We start from the raw sequence: 22,464 nt of genomic DNA, 5'->3' as shown, positions 1-22,464 counted from the left end.
GACGCAAAAGGCCTCAAGCGCCCGGAAGTGGCTCGCTAAGGGGGGGGGGCCTGGCCGCAGCGGCGCCTGCGCATTGCAGCCGGACGGCGCCTCCGCTTCCGTCCCTGGCTCCGCAAGCGGCTGTAGCAGGTACCGTAATGGGCGGGCGAGAAGCGCAGGAGCTTTTGTCTTTCCTTCGTCGTCCTCGGTCTCCTCTTCAGCGTCTCCCGCGCAGCTCCCGCTTGAGTCACGGAGAGCCCTCGGGCGTCTGATTTCCCCCCCCCCCACGGCTCCTTTGGCCCTTGAGGAGAATCAGGGTTCCCCAAACGCTGGGTGTCCGGCTGCTGGTGGACTACAGTTCCCATCTCCCCCGGTCGCTGTTCTTGCTAGCGAGGGATGATGGGAGTTGTAGTCCCTCCCAAAAAAAGCTGCGGACCCAAGGTTGGGAATCCCTGGGTTAAATCCTTCAAGCGCGCATGCGCGGACGGGGGTTCTTACCTGACAGGAGGCCCCTTTTGAAATACTTATTTTACGTCGTCCTCTCTACCTGTAACAACGGAAGCTTCGGCGATGCGAGAGAACGGTATTCGCGTGGCAGCCCCGGCCCTGCCTGGGAGCCAGAGCATAGCTGTCAACTTTTCCCTTTTCTTGCGAGGGATCCTATTCGGAATAAGGGAATTTCCCTTTAAAAAGGGGAAACGTTGACAGCTGTGAGCCAGAGGGAGGAGGAGGAGGGTGCCTCTGTCCATGCGCAGAGTGCATAAGGGCAGTGATGCAAAATAGGCACGCTTGCGTGTTCCCTTCCGCGCAAAATGGGGAGTCAGGCCCGGGTGAAAGCAACCGGAGGCCCTGGGCCAGGAGCCCAAACTGAAGGGCATCGCAAAACAAAAGCTCGTTCTCTTCTTTATCGATGAAAGTCAAATATCTCTGAAATGTTAGCATTGATTAAAAAAAATTGCTTATAAATTCATGGCCTTTTAACAAGTTTGCAAAAATATGGCATTAACAAAGATGTTCACTCCTAACATTCAAAGGGAAATTGTAGCTGTGTGGTAACATTACACAAAATCAGGCCAGTCACAGGCACCTACGTCATGTGTTTGATGTTACAGAACAGCTGTGCCTAAATAGTAAAATATGACTTTGTTTGTTTTTTAAAAAATGGCAAGAGGCCCAATTCCCCCCTAGATTATGAGGCACTAGGGCTACAGCCCACTACTCAGCCCATTGTACATCTGGCACTGCTCAGAGTTTAAAACTAGCCACTCCAGTGCTTTCTTCCCCAGCAGCTGTGTTCCTGCAGTGGTGATCTAGATCGCCTTCCGTCCCCCTTGAACAGAATGAGTCCATGTACTGCTCTCCCCATCCCCCCCATATTCCCACTAACCTACTACAGTGGTACCTCGGTTACGAACTTAATTCGTTCTGGAGGTCCGTTCTTAACCTGAAACTGTTCTTAACCTGAAACTAATGGGGCCCCCCACTGCTGCCGCGCCACCAGAGCACAATTTCTGTTCTCATCCTGAAGCAAAGTTCTTAACCCGAGGTACTATTTCTGGATTAGTGGAGTCTGTAACCTCAAGCGTCTGTAACCTGAAGTGTATGCAACCTGAGGTACCACTGTAGTTGATCACTTGCTGCAATAATGTCAGCACACAAACTGAACGCTCCACGTCGTTCAGCTGGTGGCAGGAAGCAGGCTGTTGTGTGTGCTCTCTTTTTTTTCAAAAAAGGAAAACTTCAGTGCATAAGAAAACTCCCTGATTGAATTGCCTAAAAGCCTTCGTTGTGCAACAAGGCTAAGGGTGGCTGTAACAAAAGAAACTTCAAAAAATATATATCTGCAAACTTTATCTGTTTTTGATGCGACTGGCACTCACAGTTTCACTATGTCATATTGTAATATTGTAATATTCAGATCTCAATCCACAGGCTGCAGCTTAACAGCTGCCACTTCAGCAAATAATAATAATGTTACGTGCCAAGAATGGACTTCTGCGCCTCTGGCCCTCCTGTTACAGGAAAGAAGCAGGGCCACACCTCCGTGAGCAGTTTTGGCGCTCACTCCATGAACAGGTACTCCACCCAGAGTGGGTGGCCATGGCCCAAAAGCAGTTAAAGGGCAAGAATCCAGAGGAGCTGATATGGCACACCCCGGAAGGAATCGCCATCAAACCGTTGTACTCTACTCGGGACACAAAGGACTTTCCTGAGGAACTACCTGGGGTCAAACCCTTCACCCGTGGTCCTTACCCTACCATGTATACCTATAGGCCTTGGACCATCCGCCAGTATGCTGGTTTCAGTACTGTTGAAGAAAGCAATAAATTCTACAAGGACAACATCAGGGGTGAGACACAGGGCTAAGGGAATGGGGTGGGGGGAAATATTGTCTAGGGCAGGCTTCCTCAACCTCGGCCCTCCAGATGTTTTGAGACTACAATTCCCATCATCCCTGACCTAGCTAGCTCCTGCTAGCTAGGGATCATGGGAGTTGTAGGCCAAAAACATCTAGATAGCCGAGGTTGAGGAAGCCTGGTCTAGGGCTGCAGTCCTAACCCCACTAACCTGGGAGTAAGCCCCATTGAATCCAGTAAGACTTACTTCCGAGTAGGCATGGTTAGGATTGCACTGTAGTTTTGGGACCAAAGTATTTCATGTATAACTGTGAGAGCAATCCTAGGCATGCATACTTAGAAGGAACCTAGGGCACTTCTTCTAAGTAGCTATGGGTAGGATTCTGCTGTAAGATTTCATCACTGTGCACCCTTACTTGGGAGTGGGGAGCACTGAGTTTGATGTGTAGGATCAGGCATATAGTTTATAAGGGTAGGCCTGGAAGCAGAATATTTGATCACTTGCAGATTCTTTTATTAGCTCTCAGAGGTGAGTTTTTTAAACTGCTAATATTTATTGTATGATTAAAAACTACTGCTAACATTTATTGTATGATTCTTGTTCAAATGCTGCCAGAACATGTGTAGCTTGTGATTCAGTCTGACTCTTAATTAAGATGTGTAATATTAGGGGTTTTTATTTTAACTCTTTTGTTATTAATCTTTTTTAAATGGTACTAGCTGGCCAGCAGGGTTTATCCGTTGCTTTTGATCTGGCAACTCACCGCGGATATGATTCGGACAACCCCCGAGTCCGTGGAGATGTTGGAATGGCTGGAGTTGCCATTGATACAGTAGAAGATACCAAGATACTTTTTGACGGGATTCCTTTGGAGAAGATGTCCGTTTCAATGACAATGAACGGGGCAGTAATTCCTGTCCTAGCTACGTTCATCGTAACTGGGGAGGAACAAGGAGTGCCACAATCCAAGCTCACTGGGACAATACAGAATGATATACTGAAAGAATTCATGGTTCGAAATACATATATTTTCCCTCCAGAACCATCAATGCGGATAATTGCTGACATATTTCAATATACATCAAAGGTATTATTTGCTTTAACATCCATTAATTATCATTACTATGTGTAGCATTCATAGGTTGATGTCTCTTGTAGAACAAAGCTGTATACTTTTTTTATTGCAGCACATGCCCAAATTTAATTCTATTTCCATCAGTGGATACCATATGCAAGAAGCTGGAGCCGATGCAATTTTGGAATTAGCTTACACTATAGCTGATGGCTTAGAGTACTGCAGAACTGGACTCCAGGCTGGTCTCACTATTGATGAATTTGCGCCAAGGTACATCTTTGCCAGAGGGCATCTAGTTTTTAATTTCAAGACTGGGCTCTGGTTCCAATGTATAAAATGGTTTGGTGCTATAGCAAGGGATGTACAAACCTTTTGTTCTCCTTATGTCGGAATCTGCTCTGGAAGGTTCCCCCAGTCCCCTGGAAGAGATCTTGAAGGATCTTGCAGAAGAGGGGGGAAGTTCAATTCCACAAGTGGAAGCCTGTTGCTTGAAATGGAACAACAGTGTTAGATATAACCCACCATTTCCAACCCCAGGATGAATGTGGCCGTCTGGTGGCTTCATGGAATTGATCTATCAGCTGTGACTGTTGGTTGTGATCAGAACTTTCTGCGAATGTACTCTTGAAAACTCAGCTATTCCTTTAGTATTTCAAAGGACACATCTTTCAATTTTGGGTTCAAGAACATTGTTATTTATATGTAGTGTATAATCCACAGTGTATTTTGTTCTTTATTCTACTCTGTTAAGACCATTGGTGCTCTTATTCTAGGCTGTCTTTCTTCTGGGGAATTGGTATGAACTTCTACATGGAAATAGCCAAGCTAAGAGCCGGGAGGCGGCTTTGGGCTCATTTAATAGAGAAAATGTTTCAGCCCAAGGACACCAAATCACTTCTCCTTCGAGCTCATTGTCAGACTTCTGGGTGGTCACTAACTGAGCAGGTAGGAATCCCATTTTAATTATCTACCCCAAGTGGAATATTCAGAGTAGTAAATATAGTGGTGCATGCTCACAGATAATAAAGCAGTAGTTTTTCTAACTCTGGGTGCCTTCAAACAGCTTCTGTTAAAAGGCCAAGAAAGGAAGGAAGGAGGAAGTAGCATTGACTACCTAATGTCATTACTAAATAAGATTTTGCTCAACGTTCCTACATCCTGATATTTAATTAGAGTTATTTTAAATGTACATGCAATTTAAATGTATTTAGATGTGTGGTTAACAGTGGTGTACATATAGGAGGAAGTCATATTTAGATGGTCAGCAATTCTGAATACGGCCAAACAGTACAATTTCCGTCTCCAATCTCCACCAATGAAGGGGGTTAAGATAAGGCAAAAGGGACCCTTCGCCATCAGGTAAGGCTTCGTTGCTGTGCCCAGTGGGGCAGGAATCTACCTCTGGCAGCGGCCTGTGGACAAGCCCCAGAATAGGGCATTTGAGGATAGGGACAGGGCACTGGTAGGTTCGGATCGGTTGGATTTAAGCTTCTCTGAATCCCCTGAGAGGCCCAATTTTGGGGCCTCAAAGCTACAGCAGCAAAGAAAGTAAAGGTAGGGGAGCCCCGTTTTTTTAATTGCTAATCCACTGCACTCTGTATATTGGTGTACTATATTCCTTACAAATGCTCTGGTTTTTCTTCTAGGATCCTTACAATAACATAATCCGCACTACAATTGAGGCAATGGCAGCGGTTTTTGGAGGTACTCAGTCCTTGCATACAAATTCATTTGATGAAGCTTTGGGATTGCCGACGGTGAAAAGTGCTCGAATTGCCCGGAATACCCAGATTATAATACAGGAAGAGTCTGGGATTCCTAAAGTCGCAGATCCATGGGGTGGCTCCTTTCTGATGGAATCTCTCACCAATGATATGTATGAAGCTGCATTAAAGGTCAGTCTTTTGCTTTGAGGAGGGAGGCAGAGAGAAAAAGGAAGCTGGTAATTTTAAGCAGCCTTGCAAATAAGTCTTGAAAACTTATTAGCCTGTATATTTGCAGAGCGATCTAAACCCTTGATCCGCTGTGTTTGGGGTTTGGACGAGACAGAAATGTTCCTTTGTCCTGCCCAGCTCGGCTTCTTTCCACCGTTGGTGAGGAATGTCTCAGTGCACCTCTGAACAGTGGGCAGGGAGAAGTTGCCATCACTGGCTGGCAGAGTTGATCCCTTGCCAACCCTGCTGTTCTCATGTGACTGCAGCAGATGCATTCTGGGCCTGCACCAGCCTGGGTGCTGGCATAGCGAAAGGATATTTCTCTCTCTCTCCCTCCCCCTTTCACAATGACTGGTCAGAGGTTTGGATTGACCTCTTCGGCAATCCAAACTTAGGAAATGCCAAAAATAAGAGAATAGGGACATGGGTGGCGCTATGGGTTAAACTACAGAGCCTAGGGCTTGGCGATCAGAAGGTCGGCGGTTCGAATCCCCGCTCGTGTTGTTTGGTCTCAGCTCCTGCCCACCTAGCAGTTCGAAAGCACATCAAAGTGCAAGTAGATAAGTGCAAGTAGATAAATAGGTACCGCTCTGGCGGGAAGGTAAACAGCGTTTCCGTGCGCTGCTCTGGTTCGCCAGAAGCGGCTTAGTCATGCTGGCCACATGACCTGGAAGCTGAATGCCGGCTCCCTCGGCCAGTTGTGAGATGAGTGCCGCAACCCCAGAGTCGTCCGCGACTGGACCTAATGGTCAGGGGTCCCTTTACCTTTACCTAAAATAAGAGAACTACATGCTTTCCAATTTACATACCGTCCTGATTAGCAGGAACAACATCTTGCTTGACTTAAGTGGGTAAACAAACAGCTATTCACAAACCTGGTTTTAAGAAATGCCATTTGGAAAGGTGAGCTCCTGATTGTTCCTTTGCAAGTGGAACTCCCTTCAGTGCTGTACAGTTGCTCAGGAATTTCCCCATGGGAACTACCCAGTGCATCGGGGAGGGGTTTGTTTGTTTGTTTTTGAAGCACCGACACTGCTTGTAAAAGCAAGAGGGGGAACTCTGTGATCATCAGCTGAAGGGCAGTATACAAATTTAATAATTAATAATAATAAAATAATGCTTTCAATGGAAACTGCTTTGTGTTTCAGGGCACACTCCCAGCACCAGTCAGCTGATTGGACTTGGGAGCATACCTTCAAAGGAGGTAGCTGTAACTGCCCATCAGCTGGGCAGTTTGCAACAATCCCCTTTGGACTTTGACACCAGAGTGTGAGAGTCTTAGGGAGCCAGCACACTGGCTGGATGCAGTTCCCCACCCCTGGTCTTAAATGGTTGCATTTCATCTGTCCCAGTTTTGTAAGTAGTTTCCTTGCAAATAGTGGGGCCAGAGAAGGTTGCTTTAATGGTGATTTGAGTGCTAGACAGCCACATACTGAGAGTCATTAACAGTATCCAAATTTTGTTGTCTGGTTAGCTCATTAATGAGATTGAGGAAATGGGTGGGATGGCCAAAGCTGTAGCTGAAGGAATACCCAAACTTCGAATTGAAGAGTGTGCTGCTCGGAGACAAGCCAGGATTGATTCTGGTAAGGAAAATGGACACTATTTAAACACAACATACACTTACGAAACTGCGCAGCCGCAGTCTGCCAGACATATAGACAAGTATCAGTCTTGAACTTGAATACCTTTATTCATATATTAAGTCTTAAGTTCCCGTAACTCTTAAAACTCCAAATTTAGGAGAATGAAAATGTAGAATCCAAACTGAATTTCAGCAACACTTGCTAGTAAGGTAAGTCTGTCAGTGTATGAAATAAAATCCTTTGGAAACAGTAGTGCAGTGGTACCTCCGGTTACGAATGGGATCAATTCCGGAGGCTTGGCCATATCCCGAAAATTTCGTAACTGGAGGACTGCTTCTGTGGACACACGCGGCGGAGGTTACACAACACAAGGTACCACTATAGTTGCATTTGTTTTTTGCCTGTCTGAGCTAGACACCATACGTGAAACAATGGCTGGGTTCCAGTGAACTCTGCAACTAGTGCTGCAAGCCCAGGGGAAATTGTGTTTCTCATGCAGTCGCCCATGCTGCATAATGAACCACCTACTAAGGGGGGGGGGGCTTTCAAAAAGTAGTTTGTATTTTTGAACTGATTTCTATTGCCCTATACAAGTCCTCTGTTTCATAGGGGAATTGTGTATTTTCTGGCTGCTATAAGGGACGCGGGTGGCGCTGTGGGTTAAACCACAGAGCCTAGGACTTGCCGATCAGAAGGTTGGCGGTTCGAATCCCCACGACGGGGTGAGCTCCCGTTGCTCGGTCCCTGCTCCTGCCCACCTAGCAGTTCAAAAACACATCAAAGTGCAAGTGGATAAATAGGTACCGCTTCAGCAGGAAGGTAAACGCCATTTCCGTGGGCTGGTTTGCCAGAAGCAGCTTAGTCATGCTGGCCACATGACCCGGAAGCTGTACGCCGGCTCTCTTGGCCAGTAAAGCGAGATGAGCGCCGCAACCCCAGAGTCAGTCACGACTGGACCTAATGGTCAGGGGTCCCTTTACCTTTTATATGAGTATCTTGCCTGTGACTTCATATTGCACAGCTATTTCTGTTAATAGCATCCATTTTTTCTTACATTGTTCATGGGTCCCATTGGCTTTGGCTTTTCTGTATTTGAGGTTTCCTCTCCTTTGCAATACAGATCGCGACACGTTCACCTGTGTGGAAGCATTGCAGTTTTTACGTGCATGCAAGCTGAAAATCTTAGCTACCTAAATTAAAATTTGAATGCCGTTGGTGAAAAAGCTTTAAGGTTGTGTTTTTCTTTTTAGAAATCTGACTTCAAGTCACGGCTTGATAGAAACTTGTTTTAAGTTAGCAGTTTCTGAAATTTATTTTAAATCCTTAACATTTGGGAAATACCCAGGTTCTGAAGTGATTGTCGGAGTGAATAAATACCAGTTGGAAAAAGAAGAGACTGTTGAAGTTTTGGCAATTGATAACACTTCAGTCCGTAACAAACAGATTGAAAAACTTAAAAAGGTACGTGTTAGAGATTTAATAGGTGGAGTAATATTGACATTATAAATCAGCATACAGTGTTATTTTATATTTGTGTCAAACCATATTACAGTTAAGAATACTTCTTAATATGCTTAGGATCACTTTGACCGATTGAAATAATATGCATTTTCCATATTGCATGATCACTCTCTCTCTCTCAGAGAAAATAGCATTTTAATACTGTTCTCTACTCCCTTCTTTGCTGAAGCCCCTCTCTTGTCCTGTCTGTATCTATGTCTTGTAGCTGGGGAAACCCAACCAGATGAGTGGGGTATAAATAATATGTGGTTGTTGTTGTTGTTGTTGTGTGTTGATAGCTATTAAAAAAATTACATACTTTAATTGCTCACAAATGTAGTATAACACTTAAGAAGCTGAACAGTTGACAAAGTCAAAGGTAGTGGTTTATTTCAGTCATAGCTGGAGGTTGTATAGCTAATAATTTATCCCGTTTGGGCTTTTTTACCAGAATAGGCAAATACATTATCAAACTACTATTGATGATTTTGAACATTCCTGATTTTCATAAACAAAGCTTTGGTGCTTTTCGCTTCTGGACCCTTCATTTTATTTTGAATGTTACCACCTTCCTAAATTGACTGCTAGAATTGTGTTAGAAAACTGTACTAAACCTGTTTAGTTTGCAGGCTGAACTTCATCCTCCCAACACACACACACATATTGGACAGATGATTTAATTAGCATTGATGGTCAGGGTGTAATTTTTAGAAATAAATAATGGCATGTGTGTGCAATGCTTGGGTTTGTTCTTTTTCAATGATAGTAGATGTCAGCAAAGTTCCCTGATTGGGAACCTCTTAGATGCAAACAAGTGAATCTGCATCTCTGTGAGGGTTTCCTATTTGGGGGCTTCAGAGTGTATCTGTTTGCATTATATCAAAGGCAATGAGTGATGTGACATTTATGGCAAGATAGATAAACTGCTGGCACCAAGGAGATGTACTGAGATAGGTCTTATTGAAGTTGGTAATCTAATAAATATTGATTACATGAGTCCTCTTCAAACTCTTTTTTACAAAACAGTCTCTATTACTTACTTACTCATTTACTGTACTTTGATTATTTATATCCCACCTTATAACCAAAGCTCTCTGTGTGGCTTGCAATATAAAAACAGCACAAATTGTATAAAAGGAACAACTTAAGCAGAACCAGGGAGCCCTATAGAATTATGCTGCAAACAGTTCTTGGCTGTTGTAAAGTTTTGCTCTTGTGTCTTTCCTTGAAGGTGAAAGCTTGCAGAGATGAAGTTGTAGCGCAGCGTTGTCTTTCTGCCCTGTCAGAATGCGCCGCCACAGGCCAAGGCAATTTGCTGGGCCTAGCAGTGGAAGCAGCACGTGCAAGGTACTGGGGAAAATACTGTGCATTTAACCAAAGGGCGGTTCAGAGCATCTCTCCCGGGCTCTGACTAACTCCCTGTGGCCCTGCTCTGGCAGCGCATAAGGAATGTGTGTGACTAGAGAGATGTTTTCGATGGTGGAAAGCTCCAGATTTAAAAGGCATTCAGCTGTGAACCTCACTATGGGAAGTCAGTCTCTCAGCCTGATTTCCTTCACTGAGGGGCAAAGGGGTGGGGATTATGAAGCTAGATCATCACCCTGAGTTCCTTGCAGGAAAACCAGGAGAAAAAGGCAACAAATTTTTAAATAAATAAAACGCGAATAAATATCTAAGGGAGGAGGGAAGCCAGAAGCAGCCATAACAAATATTTTGCTCCTTTATATTCTCAGTGGAACATTTCAAGTCTGCTGTGGGGAGGATGACTGGGAAGTCAGGGTCCACAAGCCCCATTGTATGTGCTTAGCTTTGGGTCCAACTAAGGCATCTCCTAGGAGCGTTTAGCGTAGCTCTACTGCACATTAATACACCATTCTAACTTCCGATAGGGGACGCAGGTGGCGCTGTAGTGTAAACCACAGAGCCTAGGGCTTGCTGATTGGAAGGTCAGCAGTTTGAATCCCCGCGACGGGGTGAGCTTTCATTGCTCGGTCCCAGCTCCTGCCAACCTAGCAGTTTGAAAGAACGTCAAAGTGCAAGTAGATAAATAGGTACTCCGGCGGGAAGATAAACAGCGTTTCTGTGCGCTGCTCTGGTTCACCAGAAGAGGCTTAGTCATGCTGGCCACATAACCCAGAAAAACTGCCTGCAGACAAACGCCGGCTCCCTCGGCCAGTAAAGCAAGATGAGCGCCGCAACCCCCGAGTCGTCTGCAACTGGACTTAACTGTCAGGGGTCCCTAACCTTTCTTAACTTCCAATATTGCGGAATTGGGGAAAGTTGAGATTAAGTTTGCTGTGCTTAGATTATTGTAATATGAAACTATTGTGACAAGTGCCATTGAAATAGGTGCTGAGTTTTTATTTCTTTCTGTTGTGTTGTATTTACCCAACCTTAATGTTTGGGCCGCATACATTTTTTCAGATGTACAGTTGGTGAAATAACGGATGCAATGAAAAAGGTGTTTGGTGAACACAAAGCCAGTGACCGCATGGTGAGTGGAGCTTACCGTCAGGAGTTTGGGGAGAGTGACGAAATTGCTCAAGCAATCAACAGGTAAGGTGTGCTGTTTCTATGGAATGGATTAAATCAGATGGTGTGCTATCAGGCTTACAAATTTTTGCATGCTACGAACTTCCAAAGTTTTAGAGTATTTAAACTATACAGTAGTTTGTATTTCACAGAATTTCTTACACTTCTCAAATTTACTGCACTAATGCTAGTTCCTGTCAGCTGTGCCCCCTTCCGTCCAGAGCAGATTGAGGGGGGCACAAGAGGCGGAGGAGGGAAGCCTATCTCACAGGCAGAAATCCTAGCACTGATGGGAGGTATTCATTTGATACTGCCCTCTGTAATTTCTGCATTTCTTTTGTCTTCTCCATTTTTAATTGGGGGATTACATTATTTTATCCCCTTTATAAGCCAACCATTTTTACTTAATAAATGTTCTTCCAAATTTTATAAAGTCAAACAATTACCAAATACCTCTTTGCATGTGTCTAAAATGGGTTGATTTTGTTTTGTTAATGCTGGGTTTTCAACCTTACTATGTAAGTTATGTTTGTTATTCAGGTGTGTTGTATCCGTTCTGCAAATTCGCTGTATTTATTAATTGGCTATGGGAAGTATTGTAAACTAGACATTTAACAAAATAAACTCATCGCCTTTAATTTAAGGCTGTTGATGATGAGGAGAACCTGATAAAATACCAGGCTGCATTCAAGGTGTTACCAGTAGTATATAAAGCCCTTAACACCTTGGGACCAGTTCACCTGCAAGGTTCCTTTAACCCATATTTTCCCACTCAGCCACTTCATTCTGCAGCACTGGCATGGTTACGGGTACCACATAATACTTGTTAATAATAATATCCTTCAGCGTAGCCACATCTACATTTGGAAACTCTATTCCTAGTGACATCAGGCAAGCACCTCTGTTACTCTGGTAAAAACATGCTTGTTTTGAGAGACCTAACCAAGAGAATAGTGATGTGTGTTTTAATCTGTGTTTAGCATATCGCTGATTTTATTTTTTCAATGTTTTGAAAAGGTTGTTTTTAGTTCTTTTTACTGCTCATTTTATTGCTTTTATGAAATAAATAAAGCAAGCTCAGCATAATTTTGCATCTATTATATTAAGAGTTACTAGAATTTTTTGGTGTTATTTTAATGTATTCCCTGTTTTTCCTTCTGTTCCTGATTTGATTCAATCTCATCATTACCAAAAGGAAGGTAAATGAGAAAGAGAGATTATAAAATTTCCATATACACATAAAATTCCATACTACTAATAGAATTCAAATGAATATAGATAAATCTTTAAAAATAGAAGACTTTTTGTGATAGTCACAGCTGTCAAGATACCCTTAAAAATGCAAATTCTAATTTCAGAGTTAACAAGTTTGTGGAACGTGAAGGTCGGAGACCACGTCTTCTTGTTGCAAAAATGGGCCAAGATGGCCACGACAGAGGAGCCAAAGTGATTGCTACGGGATTTGCTGACCTAGGCTTTGATGTGGATATAGGCCCACTCTTCCAGGTATTTAGTCTCTTCCATTCAAATTTTTGTTTGTTTGCTTGCTTGCTTGCTTCTCCTAGCAGTTAAAATCTCTGATGCTTGAATAAAGGATAGTTAAAGGTAAAGGGACCTCTGACCGTTAGGTCCAGTCACGGACGACACTAGGGTTGCGGCGCTCATCTCGCTTTACTGGCCAAGGGAGCCAACGTTTGTCCGCAGACAGTTTTTCTGGGTCATGTGGCCAGCATGACTAAACCGCTTCTGGCGAAACCAGAGCAGTGCACGCAAACACCGTTTACCTTCCCGCCGGAGTGGTACCTATTTATCTACTTGCACTTTGACGTGCTTTCAAACTGCTAGGTGGGCAGGAGCTGGGACCGAGCAACGGGAGCTCACCCCGTTGCGGGGATTTGAAAGGCCGACCTTCTGATCGGCAAGCTCTAGGCTCCCAGTAAGTCATCTGTGGGAATGGTTTTATTTATTTTTTGAATATATTTTTGTATACAGCTTTGAGGGCCTCGGGCTTTTAAGCAATTTATTAATTTGTAAAATGATTTTGTAAAAAATACATGCAGCTATTGTTTCAATTTCCTGTTCACACCAAAGGTAACAACCAGAATATGTTGTACTGGGATGATTTTACAGATTCCCGAGGTGGAAGATGCAGTGAGTTTGGTAGTTATGTTCCTCTCTGTACTCTACTTTCTGGGCACCCATACAGTGGTACCTCGGGTTAAGTACTTAATTCGTTCCGGAGGTCTGTTCTTAACCTGAAACTGTTCTTAACCTGAAGCACCACTTTAGCTAATGGGGCCTCCCACTGCCGCCGCGTCACCGCCAAGCGATGAAGCAAAGTTCTTAACCCGAGGTACTGTTTCTGGGTTAGCGGAGTCTGTAACCTGAAGTGTATGTCCAAACTACAAGAAGATTCCACCTAAACATTAGGAAGAACTTCCTGACAGTAAGAGCTGTTCGACAGTGGAATTTGCTGCCAAGGAGTGTGGTGGAGTCTCCTTCTTTGGAGGTCTTTAAGCAGAGGCTTGACAACCATATGTCAGGAGTGCTCTGATGGTGTTTCCTGCTTGGCAGGGGGTTGGACTTGATGGCCCTTGTGGTCTCTTCCAACTCTATGATTCTATGTAACCCGAGGTACCACTGTATTGTCTAACCTAAATGCCAGCAGCAGCCTTCAGCGGTGCATGCTGGTGACTAGTGTTTTTTTTTTGTCGCTCTTCTCTATGAAAAAAGAAGCGTGGGTCTGCATGTGTGAGTTAGGTTTTATGCATTCTTCCTTCCCATATTGTTTGACACTTCCTTTGCTTTCTCTTCCTAGACACCCCGTGAAGTGGCCCAGCAGGCGGTAGATGCGGATGTGCATTGCGTGGGGGTGAGCACCTTGGCTGCTGGCCACAAAACGCTTGTTCCTGAACTCCTCAAAGAGTTGCATGCCCTTGGCCGCCCAGACATTCTCGTCATGTGTGGAGGAGTCATCCCTCCCCAGGTACTGCGCACCACCATCACAAGATGGCTTGTTGTGAGATGATTAAATTGTTCCCAGTGAGGTGGGGTCTCCATCTACTTTCTCCTCCTCCTCCAGGCAAATGAACACCATTGAAAGGCTTTTAAAGTAACATCTAGCTATTGAAATGTGGAAATCCTTCAGCAAATTTTGGAAAGCGTTGTAGTTTATAGGTTTAGGGTTCACAGAACAACGCAGGTGAAAAGCAGCCTCCCAAAAGCGTTCTAAAAGTGCCAATATAATCAAATAATTTAAAAATCACTTTTTAAAGTTAAAAATATTCATAAACATTTTAAGAAATGAAGAAAAAAGGGACTAGTTTCCTTTACTGACATAGAAAATACCGCATTTTTTGCTCTAGTAAGACTCACTTTTTCCCTCCTAAAAAGTAAGGGGAAATGTGTGTGCGTCTTATGGAGCGAATGCAGGCTGCGCAGCTATCCCAGAAGCCAGAACAGCAAGAGGAATTGCTGCTTTCACTGCGCAGTGATCCCTCTTGCTGTTCTGGCTTCTGAGATTCAGAATAATTTATTTCTTGTTTTCCTGCTCCAAAAACTAGGTGCGTCTTGTGGTCTGGTATGTCTTATAGAGCGAAAAATACGGTACAGTGGTGCCCCGCAAGACGAATGCCTCACAAGACGGAAAACCCGCAAGACAAAAGGGTTTTCCGTTTTCAGAGGCGCTTCGCAAGACGAATTTCCCTATGGGCTTGCTTCGCAAGACGAAAATGACGAAAATTTTGAGGGGTTTTTTCCGCTCCCTAACCCCTTTTTCTGAAGCGCTAAGCTGCTAATAGCCTTTTAGCAGCTAAACCGCTAATCCCTTAAGCCTTAAAAAGCCGTTAATAGCCTTAAACTGCCAATAGCGCTAATAGCGCTAATCCGCTAATGGGCTTGCTTCGCAAGACGAAAAAACCGCAAGACGAAAAGACTCGCGGAACGGATTCTTTTCGTCTTGCGAGGCACCACTGTATATAATTTTTTCTTCTTCCAGAATTTTGTTTTTTTCCAGGGGGTGGTGGGGCGTTATAAACAAGAATAATGTTATACAAATGAGTATAGTACCTCGAGTTACAAACGCTTCAGGTTACAAACTCCGCTAATGTGGAGTTACCTCAAGTTGAGAACTTTGCCCCAGGATGAGAATGGAAATTGTGTTCTGGCGCAGCAGCAAGAAGCCCCATTAGCGAAAGCACACCTCTAGTTAAGAACAGTTTCAGGTTAAGAACGGACCTCCGGAACGAATGAAGTTCGTAACTAGAGGTACACTGTATACTGTACCAAGTTTTCTTATGTCATTTGTATATCACAAAAATAGCATAATAAATGTGGGAAAATATCCAGAACATATGTTTCATTATTAGTGGTCAATGTAGAAGTTCTTGGTTCATGAATTGGTTTAAACAGTTAGGAAGAAGGGAAGAAAGGGCTGGAGGGGGAAATGGAGAGTGGAGTGGGGTAGAATTTGCTTTTCTGCTTCGAATCTCTTGACCTTGGTATACGGTAATTGTTAAACCTGGCAAAAGATTTGTATAGAGCCACAAGTCTCTGATTGTCTTGGAGCAGAGGTGAAAATGTTCCCCACTTTTGATGATTTCATTCTTTATGTTAGATAGGATAACACTTAGAGCAGAGATTGCTTGAACCTGTAGTCACTAGGACTTTGCACACATGGCAGAGTTTGCACAGGTGACAGCATCACTTCTTTTCCCCATAGCTAGCATACAGTCGTACCTCGTCTCCCGAATGGCTTGGGAGTCGAATGTTCTGGCTCCCAAATGATCAAAAACCAGAAGTGAGTGTTCCAGTTTTTGAACGTTCTTTTGGAAGCCGAACATCCGACGGTGCTTCCACTTGGCTGTAGGAGCTTCCTGCAGCCAATCAGAAGCTGCGCATTGGAAGTTGAACGTTTTGGAAGTTGAACAGACTTCTGGAATGGATTCTGTTTGACTTCCGATGTACGACTGTACTAAGTTATTTTCCCTTCTCCATGTGTGCTACCTCCTCACTTGCCATCGCTAAACCCTGCTCTTTTAGCATGTGTTCTGCAGAATTTTACTTTACAAAGTTTGCATCCATGTTTTATGTCTGTTTTTCTCCTGCACAGGATTATGACTTCTTGTATGACTCTGGTGTTTCCAATATATTTGGCCCTGGAACCCGAATCCCAAAGGCAGCCGTCCAAGTTCTTGAAGATATTGAGAAATGCTTGGATAATAGGCAGCAATCTGTGTAAACTTCTGTCTCATAACAAACTTTGTATCTCATGGTGAATCTTATAGTTTGTGTTGATGCAGTGTGATCTGTTGCTAAAAAGAAGGAATTGATGCGAAATCATCTACCATGTCTGGTGTTGCTTTATGCTTTCTAAGAAAGTGGGAAATTATCTGCAATATTATTACATACATATGTAAAATCTATCAAAGAATCTAAATGAAATGAGTAAATTTTAAAATTTTGCATATAAGACTGCATTATATCTGAAATACACTTCAGATCTTTGGAAATGCAAATTACAATTTAAAATAAATGTTACTGATACAGAAAGGTGGTGAAATTTTGTCCTGCTGTTTCTTACTGTTTGTTCACATGCCTCTTGCCCTTTCGGTCCAGTCTCGTTGCCCTAGCTTTGTTTGCTTGTCAGATTGACAAATATCCATTTCCTACCCCTGGTAGTCTGCCTCAGGCACGGGCAACCTTTGGCCCTCCAGATGTTTTGGCCTACAACTCCCATGATCCCTAGCTAACAGGACCAGTGGTCAAGGATGATGGGAATTGTAGTCGAAAACATCTGGAGGGCCTAAGGTTGCCTATGTCTGGTCTACCTTTTTCTTTTCCTGCTCAATAGCCTCTGTAGAGTCTGAAGTTGGTGGCCTTACGGGAGATATGGGCGGTTTCCAGTTCTGTGACCTCACAAATCCATTACTGAGATGACATGCACAAGACGGATAGAGCGACCCTTTTATGAAAAGTCCATTTTTTGTAAGGTTCTTGTTCAACAGCCGTAATAGAAGTATTGAAGGGGGAGGTGTTAACAGCCCGTTAAGCAAAGGTCTTTTCTTATTCTTGAGACTCCATCATTGACACCTGAGCTCAGCATCCCATACAGTCCAACAAAAGCACAAAAACAAATGCCAAGTTCACTAACATTACAATCTCTTTTAATTGCATAAATACCTCCTCTACCAGCTATTAATATAGCAAATTCTAATTTAGTCCATGTGTTCAAAATTCCTTGAGATTCCTCATTTCTTGCTGGCAGGGCTTTTTTTTTAAAGAACAGAGACCTCAGAATTATCCTGCAAACAGTTTATTATAAACTTCCTAGGAATTACTGCCCTTGCAGTGTTTCCCTGGGAGATTTCATGATCTGGACTTTGGAGCAACGTTTTCAAATAAGACTTCTGCAGCTGCAGCGGATGGATTTGGAACTTCTCCACTGTCTGTCTTTCTGGATGAAGAAATGTGCGCGTTATCCCTTCCTGACCAAATCACTGACATGTGGCTATTGGTGGTATGCTTGGTGCTAAAGTAAACTTTCTGGCTAAAGCAGCACTGGAGGCGCTTAATTTCACGCCGGAAAGGTTTGCTGAAAGCATAGTAAATGAAAAGGGTTGTAGGCTGTTGAGGATTTAGCAAAAAGACATGGCAACAAGGTAACAATGGGCAGTATTGATTCACTGGAGTGAAATATTGACCAGAAGCTGACTGCGGCATATGGTGTCCATGCGCTGAGGAATCCCACACTGATCAGTACAGCCATCTGTAAAAACAACCACTTATAATTAGTTACTGGCTGGTTTTTTATATTTTCTCCTTCTCTATCTGTTATTTCAAATCGGTGAGAGAGAAATGAAGGGTTAGTGCTTCAACATTTAAGAGATATTTAAACAATTGGCTCTTGCTTTTATTTAGGCTGCCCATTCATTTTATCCTAAGACCCAAAAGCAGTATCGTCTGCACTACAGCAGCCCTCTAGCGGTAAAAAATAACACAAGATCAGGATAAGAAATTAAGAACAGCATTCTTTGTGTTTATCAGATGCTTTACATCGTAATAGAATGTCACCTGTTTCAAATTATAGTCCTATAGAAGAAAATATGCCAGGACCAAAGCATATCATCCAATAGCAATATATATACCACATGCTTCCTCTATGAGCCCATGTATTGCAAGATCTGAGAGTCTTACAGTATACAGGTTCATCATTACCTTAAGTTAGTCCCCAGTATGTATGTGACTGCGAAAACCCAACCAGATGGGTGGGGTATAAATGTTTTTAATATTAATATTATTTCTCATTAATACAGTACAATAACCTTTCATACCAATGAATCTAACAACTGAAAAACAGAGGAGTTGCTCAATGTCTGCAACTCAAATGGAACACAAACCACAGCCCAGTCCATAGCATCCATAAGTGCTTTGGCATTTTCCCAATATTTTGACAATAATTTTCAATCTGTAGGGACAGAATCAACGTCTGAGTCAAAGCAGCACTGTGTTCCTATTGCTCTTTAAAATACAAAAATACTCTGCTCGCGACAACACAGACCCACCAATGTCAATTTCTTTTCCAGCTTTGCTGCATTTGAAGACCTGTTGAAGTTCTGCATCTCATGAGAGGTTTTATGAACCTTCCAGGCTATACCCAAGTAACAGATGATGATGGTAATTGCTGGCAGAATGGTACAGATCCTACAGATGACTTACTGGGTTATACATTAGGGAGAGCTTTCCTAAATAAAACATCTACAAGAAGACACCTAAACATTATGATGCTAGGCACCTGTCTAATTCCAGCTGGGAATGGATTCCAGAGGGCTGGAGCTACACTCCTAAAAGCCAATTTCTAGTACAAACTAAGCACAACTCTGGCTCATGCAGCACTCTCAGCAGCGCCCCATCTGAGAATATAAAGGAGCAAAATATGTGTTGTGGCTGCTTCTGGCTTCCCTCCTCCCTTAGATATTTATTCATGTTTTATTTATAAATTTGTTGTCTTTTTCTCCTGGTTTTCCTGCACAGAACTCAGTGATGATTTAGCCTCATCATCTCCACCCCTTTGCCCCTCAATGAAGGAAATCAGGCTGAGAGACTGACTTCTCATAGTGAGGTTCACAGCTTTTAAAATCTGGACCTTTCCACCATCGAAAACATCTCTCTAGTCCCACACATGGACCGACACATTCCTTATGCGCTGCCAGAGCAGGGCCACAGGGAGTTAGTGCAGAGCCCTGGAGAGATGCTCTGAACCACAGCATTTCCCCCAATACCTTGCACGTGCTGCTTCCACTGCTGGGCCAGCAAATGGCCTTGGCCTGGGGCGGCGCATTCTGACAGGACAGCGCTACAACTTCATCTCCGCAAGCTTCACCTTCAAGGAAAGACACAAAAGCAAAACTTTACAACAGCCAAGAACTGTTAACGATTGATAAAGCTGCTCCAATGCCGCACAGTCTCTTACTCCTCTTCCTCCAGATCTTCAATGTCTTCCAGGATGAGCTTGAGGCATCTGATCAAAAGATCTGTATTTTAAATAAGCTTAAAAATATATCTGTAGATGCTTGCTTCAGAGGTTTAGCCTTGGCAGATATTTATTCTTCTGAACAGGGCCCCTCATTGATTTGTTGCAGTACTTCAAAGTTGTAAAAAGGAACAAAAGTTGGGAACAAAGGTCATACAGATTACAGAATACAATCCAAGCTGCAAAAACATTAATTAGAGTTGGTAATTACTCAAACTCAGGATATCTTCTCAAGGTTTAAGATATCCTGAGAAGGTTAAAGGAGCAAAGAGCTAAAAGCAACAACAGCTGGTGGGGGGTGTAAATTGAAGGGTTTGCTTTAGAAACTGCTTTTTATTAAGTTCTTTTCCTTCTAAAAATCTATGTGTTATATATATGAAATGTATTGATTTTAGTGTAACTATGCAAAATCTAGAAAGTAAGAAATGTTAGATTCTTATGTTAGATTCTCATTTCATTGATGGTGTGTGAGAAGGTGAACCCAAGACCTCTGTTTATATGACAAGATTTAAAACCATGAGCCATCTGTTTTAGCCATCTGTCCCTGTTGCCAAGGGCAGAAGAGCCAAGAGCAGAAGAGCAAAGGGCATAGGGGATCTGATAATTATGATGCCTTGTCAAGACAAATGTAAGATATATGATAGAAGGAAATATAGCTCTTTGTCTCCCATAAAAGGTAATAGGAAATGGGTGTATCTTTTATGATTGGTTCTAGCAAACAGCCAATAGGAATTTCAACCAGGCTGATTGGACAGAGGCAGCCAAAGGAGGAGTAAGGAGGCTGGGCTGAGGGAATATAAGTGCTGGCCACCAGGGCTGGGGTGGTGCAGAGCTTTTGGTAAATATACCACTGTGCCAATCATTTATTTGTCTGACAAATAAATTATTATTTTAATTTCTCTATTGCTGCGTTGAATATTTCATTCCAGCTAAGCGTTAACCACAAGCAGGGTGCTACAAGCTCTTCTGAAAGGAAAAGAAGAGAAGGCTGCGGGTTAGAGAGGCTTTTTACACACACACACACACACAGAGAGAGAGAGAGAGAGAGAGAGAGAGAGAGAGAGAGACTTTCTGAACACATACACAGAAATAGACATTACCTTCTGGATGACTTTTTTTTTATTTTGCCTGAAGTGCCAATGAAGTATGGGGAGCCTACAGGGAAACAAAGAGCCACATGGGGTATGATTATCTAAACCTCAAAATAGGCCTTTCCTAAGAAATCTCAGGGACTGAAATCAACTACTATATGCTGAAAGGTTTTACCTTTGTGGTCCTCTTGAAAAGGGGTCCACAGGGGGAGGCGGGGGGGGAGGACTCGGGGAGAGGGCGCACTTTTTCTTTTTCCGCCATTCGCGAAATTGCTCTTCTCAGCCTTCCAAGCCTAAAAAAGAAAGAGGAAAATGTGAGAAATGGGGCTCACAGTTAGTCCTCTCCTGATCTACGTCCCGAAACTGGTTTTTGCATTCACGCCTCTAAGCTCCCTATCGCCACACAATTCAGTTGCGCATCAAGGCCCCCCTTGCGCACCCCCAAGAAGAAGGAGAACACACGGAGACAGAATTGGACTCTGAAGCTGAAGGGGCAACATTTAGGCCACAACTTTATTGAGTACAGCAATGTGAGTGGTATTGGCTTAGGCCAGTGGTGTCCAAACTTTTTCCAAAGAGGTCCAGATTTGATGAAGTGAAGGGCTGACCAAAGTTGTTGAGCTTGAGGAAATCAACTGACACAGGGGCCAGATTTAACCGGATTAGGACCCTGAAAAAATGGACTTTGGGCATGCCTGGCTTAGGCATTGGCAATAACTCCTGCCTGCCTTGTAGGAAGTCTGGAAGAGTAAGCCACCAACAGAGGGCGCTCCATCAATGGTTGTTTTTTTAATTTATTTAATCATTTTTTTTCAATACAAACAGCAATCGCAAAAGACACATGCAACAAAAACCATAACAACACTAATAACACAGTTTGACAATTCAGATTTGGATACACTGATATGACTACACCTTTTAAACAATATTTTCCCGCCTCTCTCTCTCCTCCCCCTACTTCCCACCGTTATCCGCCTTATTGCTTAAATATTCCTTCCAGATTTATTCATATTTATCCATTCTTAATTTGCGTCAACATGCAATTCGTTCGTATGTAGCTAGTCTGTCCATATTATCAATCCATGTGCTCAATGGAATCTTTTTGCGGCTCTTCCAAATCATCAAAACAAGTTTTTTTGCTTCTAATATAGCACGGTACATCCATTTGTTTTGACCCCTTGAAATCTCCGTTTCCAGAATATAATTTAGAATTAAATTTAATTCCACTAGATAACAATTTCTTTTTATTACTCTTGCTATAAATATCCTCACCTCACACCAAAATGATCTTATCATCGGGCATTTAATCATCATATGTACTAAGTTCGCATTTTTACTCCCACATCTCCAGCAGTTGTCTGCACTTGTTATTTTCTTCTGGTATAGTTTTGCGGGAGTCCAGTGGACTCCGAATATTATTTTCTGTTGAATAAGTCTTAGTCTTAGATCCATAGAGGCTATTTCTGTTGATTTTATACTTGACTCCCATATGTCATTTGTTATCTGGAGCCCCAACTCTTCACTCCATTTTTGTCTATCATATTCTAAATCATATTTCTTCCTGTTGAGTAGGGTTTTATATAGTGCAAGTGTAGAGTTTTTTGTTTTTGCTGCAGAGATTAAATCTTGTAGCAGCATGGGTGTTTCCGAGGCTGCTATAGCGTCGGGACCAAACTGCCTTTCCAACATATGTTTCAGTTGGGTGTATTGCCATTGTGTTTCACTGGTTAATCCATACTTTACTTGATGATAGCAAAATATTATTGCTTTCTTTAACACATTATATAGATTGGAAGTCCATAAAAGTTCTTGAAAAGAAAGAAAATGAACATTGTGGATTGCTTTCTTGAAAGCATCACCACAACAAAGACTGTGTGTT

General features: G+C 42.9%; 1 protein-coding gene and 1 pseudogene across 6 annotated transcripts in view; one reads left to right on the top strand and one right to left on the bottom strand.

Annotated features, from left to right (window-relative positions):
- Positions 1–16,514, top strand: LOC310675155 (methylmalonyl-CoA mutase, mitochondrial). 5 transcript variants are annotated; one of them, XM_083435340.1, is made up of 13 exons: positions 1–129; positions 1,898–2,329; positions 3,057–3,424; positions 3,525–3,682; positions 4,186–4,357; positions 5,059–5,307; positions 6,821–6,932; positions 8,278–8,393; positions 9,664–9,779; positions 10,857–10,988; positions 12,323–12,470; positions 13,783–13,950; positions 16,075–16,514. In XM_083435340.1, exons 2-13 carry the CDS (start codon positions 1,951–1,953, stop codon positions 16,201–16,203), a joined length of 2,247 nt encoding a protein of 748 aa, XP_083291466.1. In that variant the 5' UTR covers positions 1–129; positions 1,898–1,950; the 3' UTR covers positions 16,204–16,514. The 5 variants fall into 5 exon arrangements, with proteins under 5 accessions (XP_083291466.1, XP_083291463.1, XP_083291465.1 ...); XM_083435337.1 differs by having other exon boundaries at positions 1–245; XM_083435339.1 differs by having other exon boundaries at positions 14–129; positions 1,912–2,329.
- A 592-nt stretch (positions 16,515–17,106) lies between these two features.
- Positions 17,107–22,464, bottom strand: part of LOC310673754 (opsin-5-like) — a 29,522-nt pseudogene continuing 24,164 nt past the window's right edge. Inside the window, exons 2-3 of the transcript XR_014515479.1 lie at positions 18,527–18,676; positions 17,107–17,730 (exon numbers count right to left, since the gene is read on the bottom strand). The product of XR_014515479.1 is annotated as an opsin-5-like (transcript). The remainder of the gene's footprint in view (positions 17,731–18,526; positions 18,677–22,464) is intronic.

The sequence above is a fragment of the Podarcis tiliguerta genome (assembly GCF_965153285.1).
Source record: "Podarcis tiliguerta genome assembly, chromosome: 3".
Taxonomy (NCBI): domain Eukaryota; kingdom Metazoa; phylum Chordata; class Lepidosauria; order Squamata; family Lacertidae; genus Podarcis; species Podarcis tiliguerta.
The sequence above is the reverse complement of the archived record's forward strand: the minus strand, read 5'-3'. Positions and strand labels throughout refer to the sequence as shown.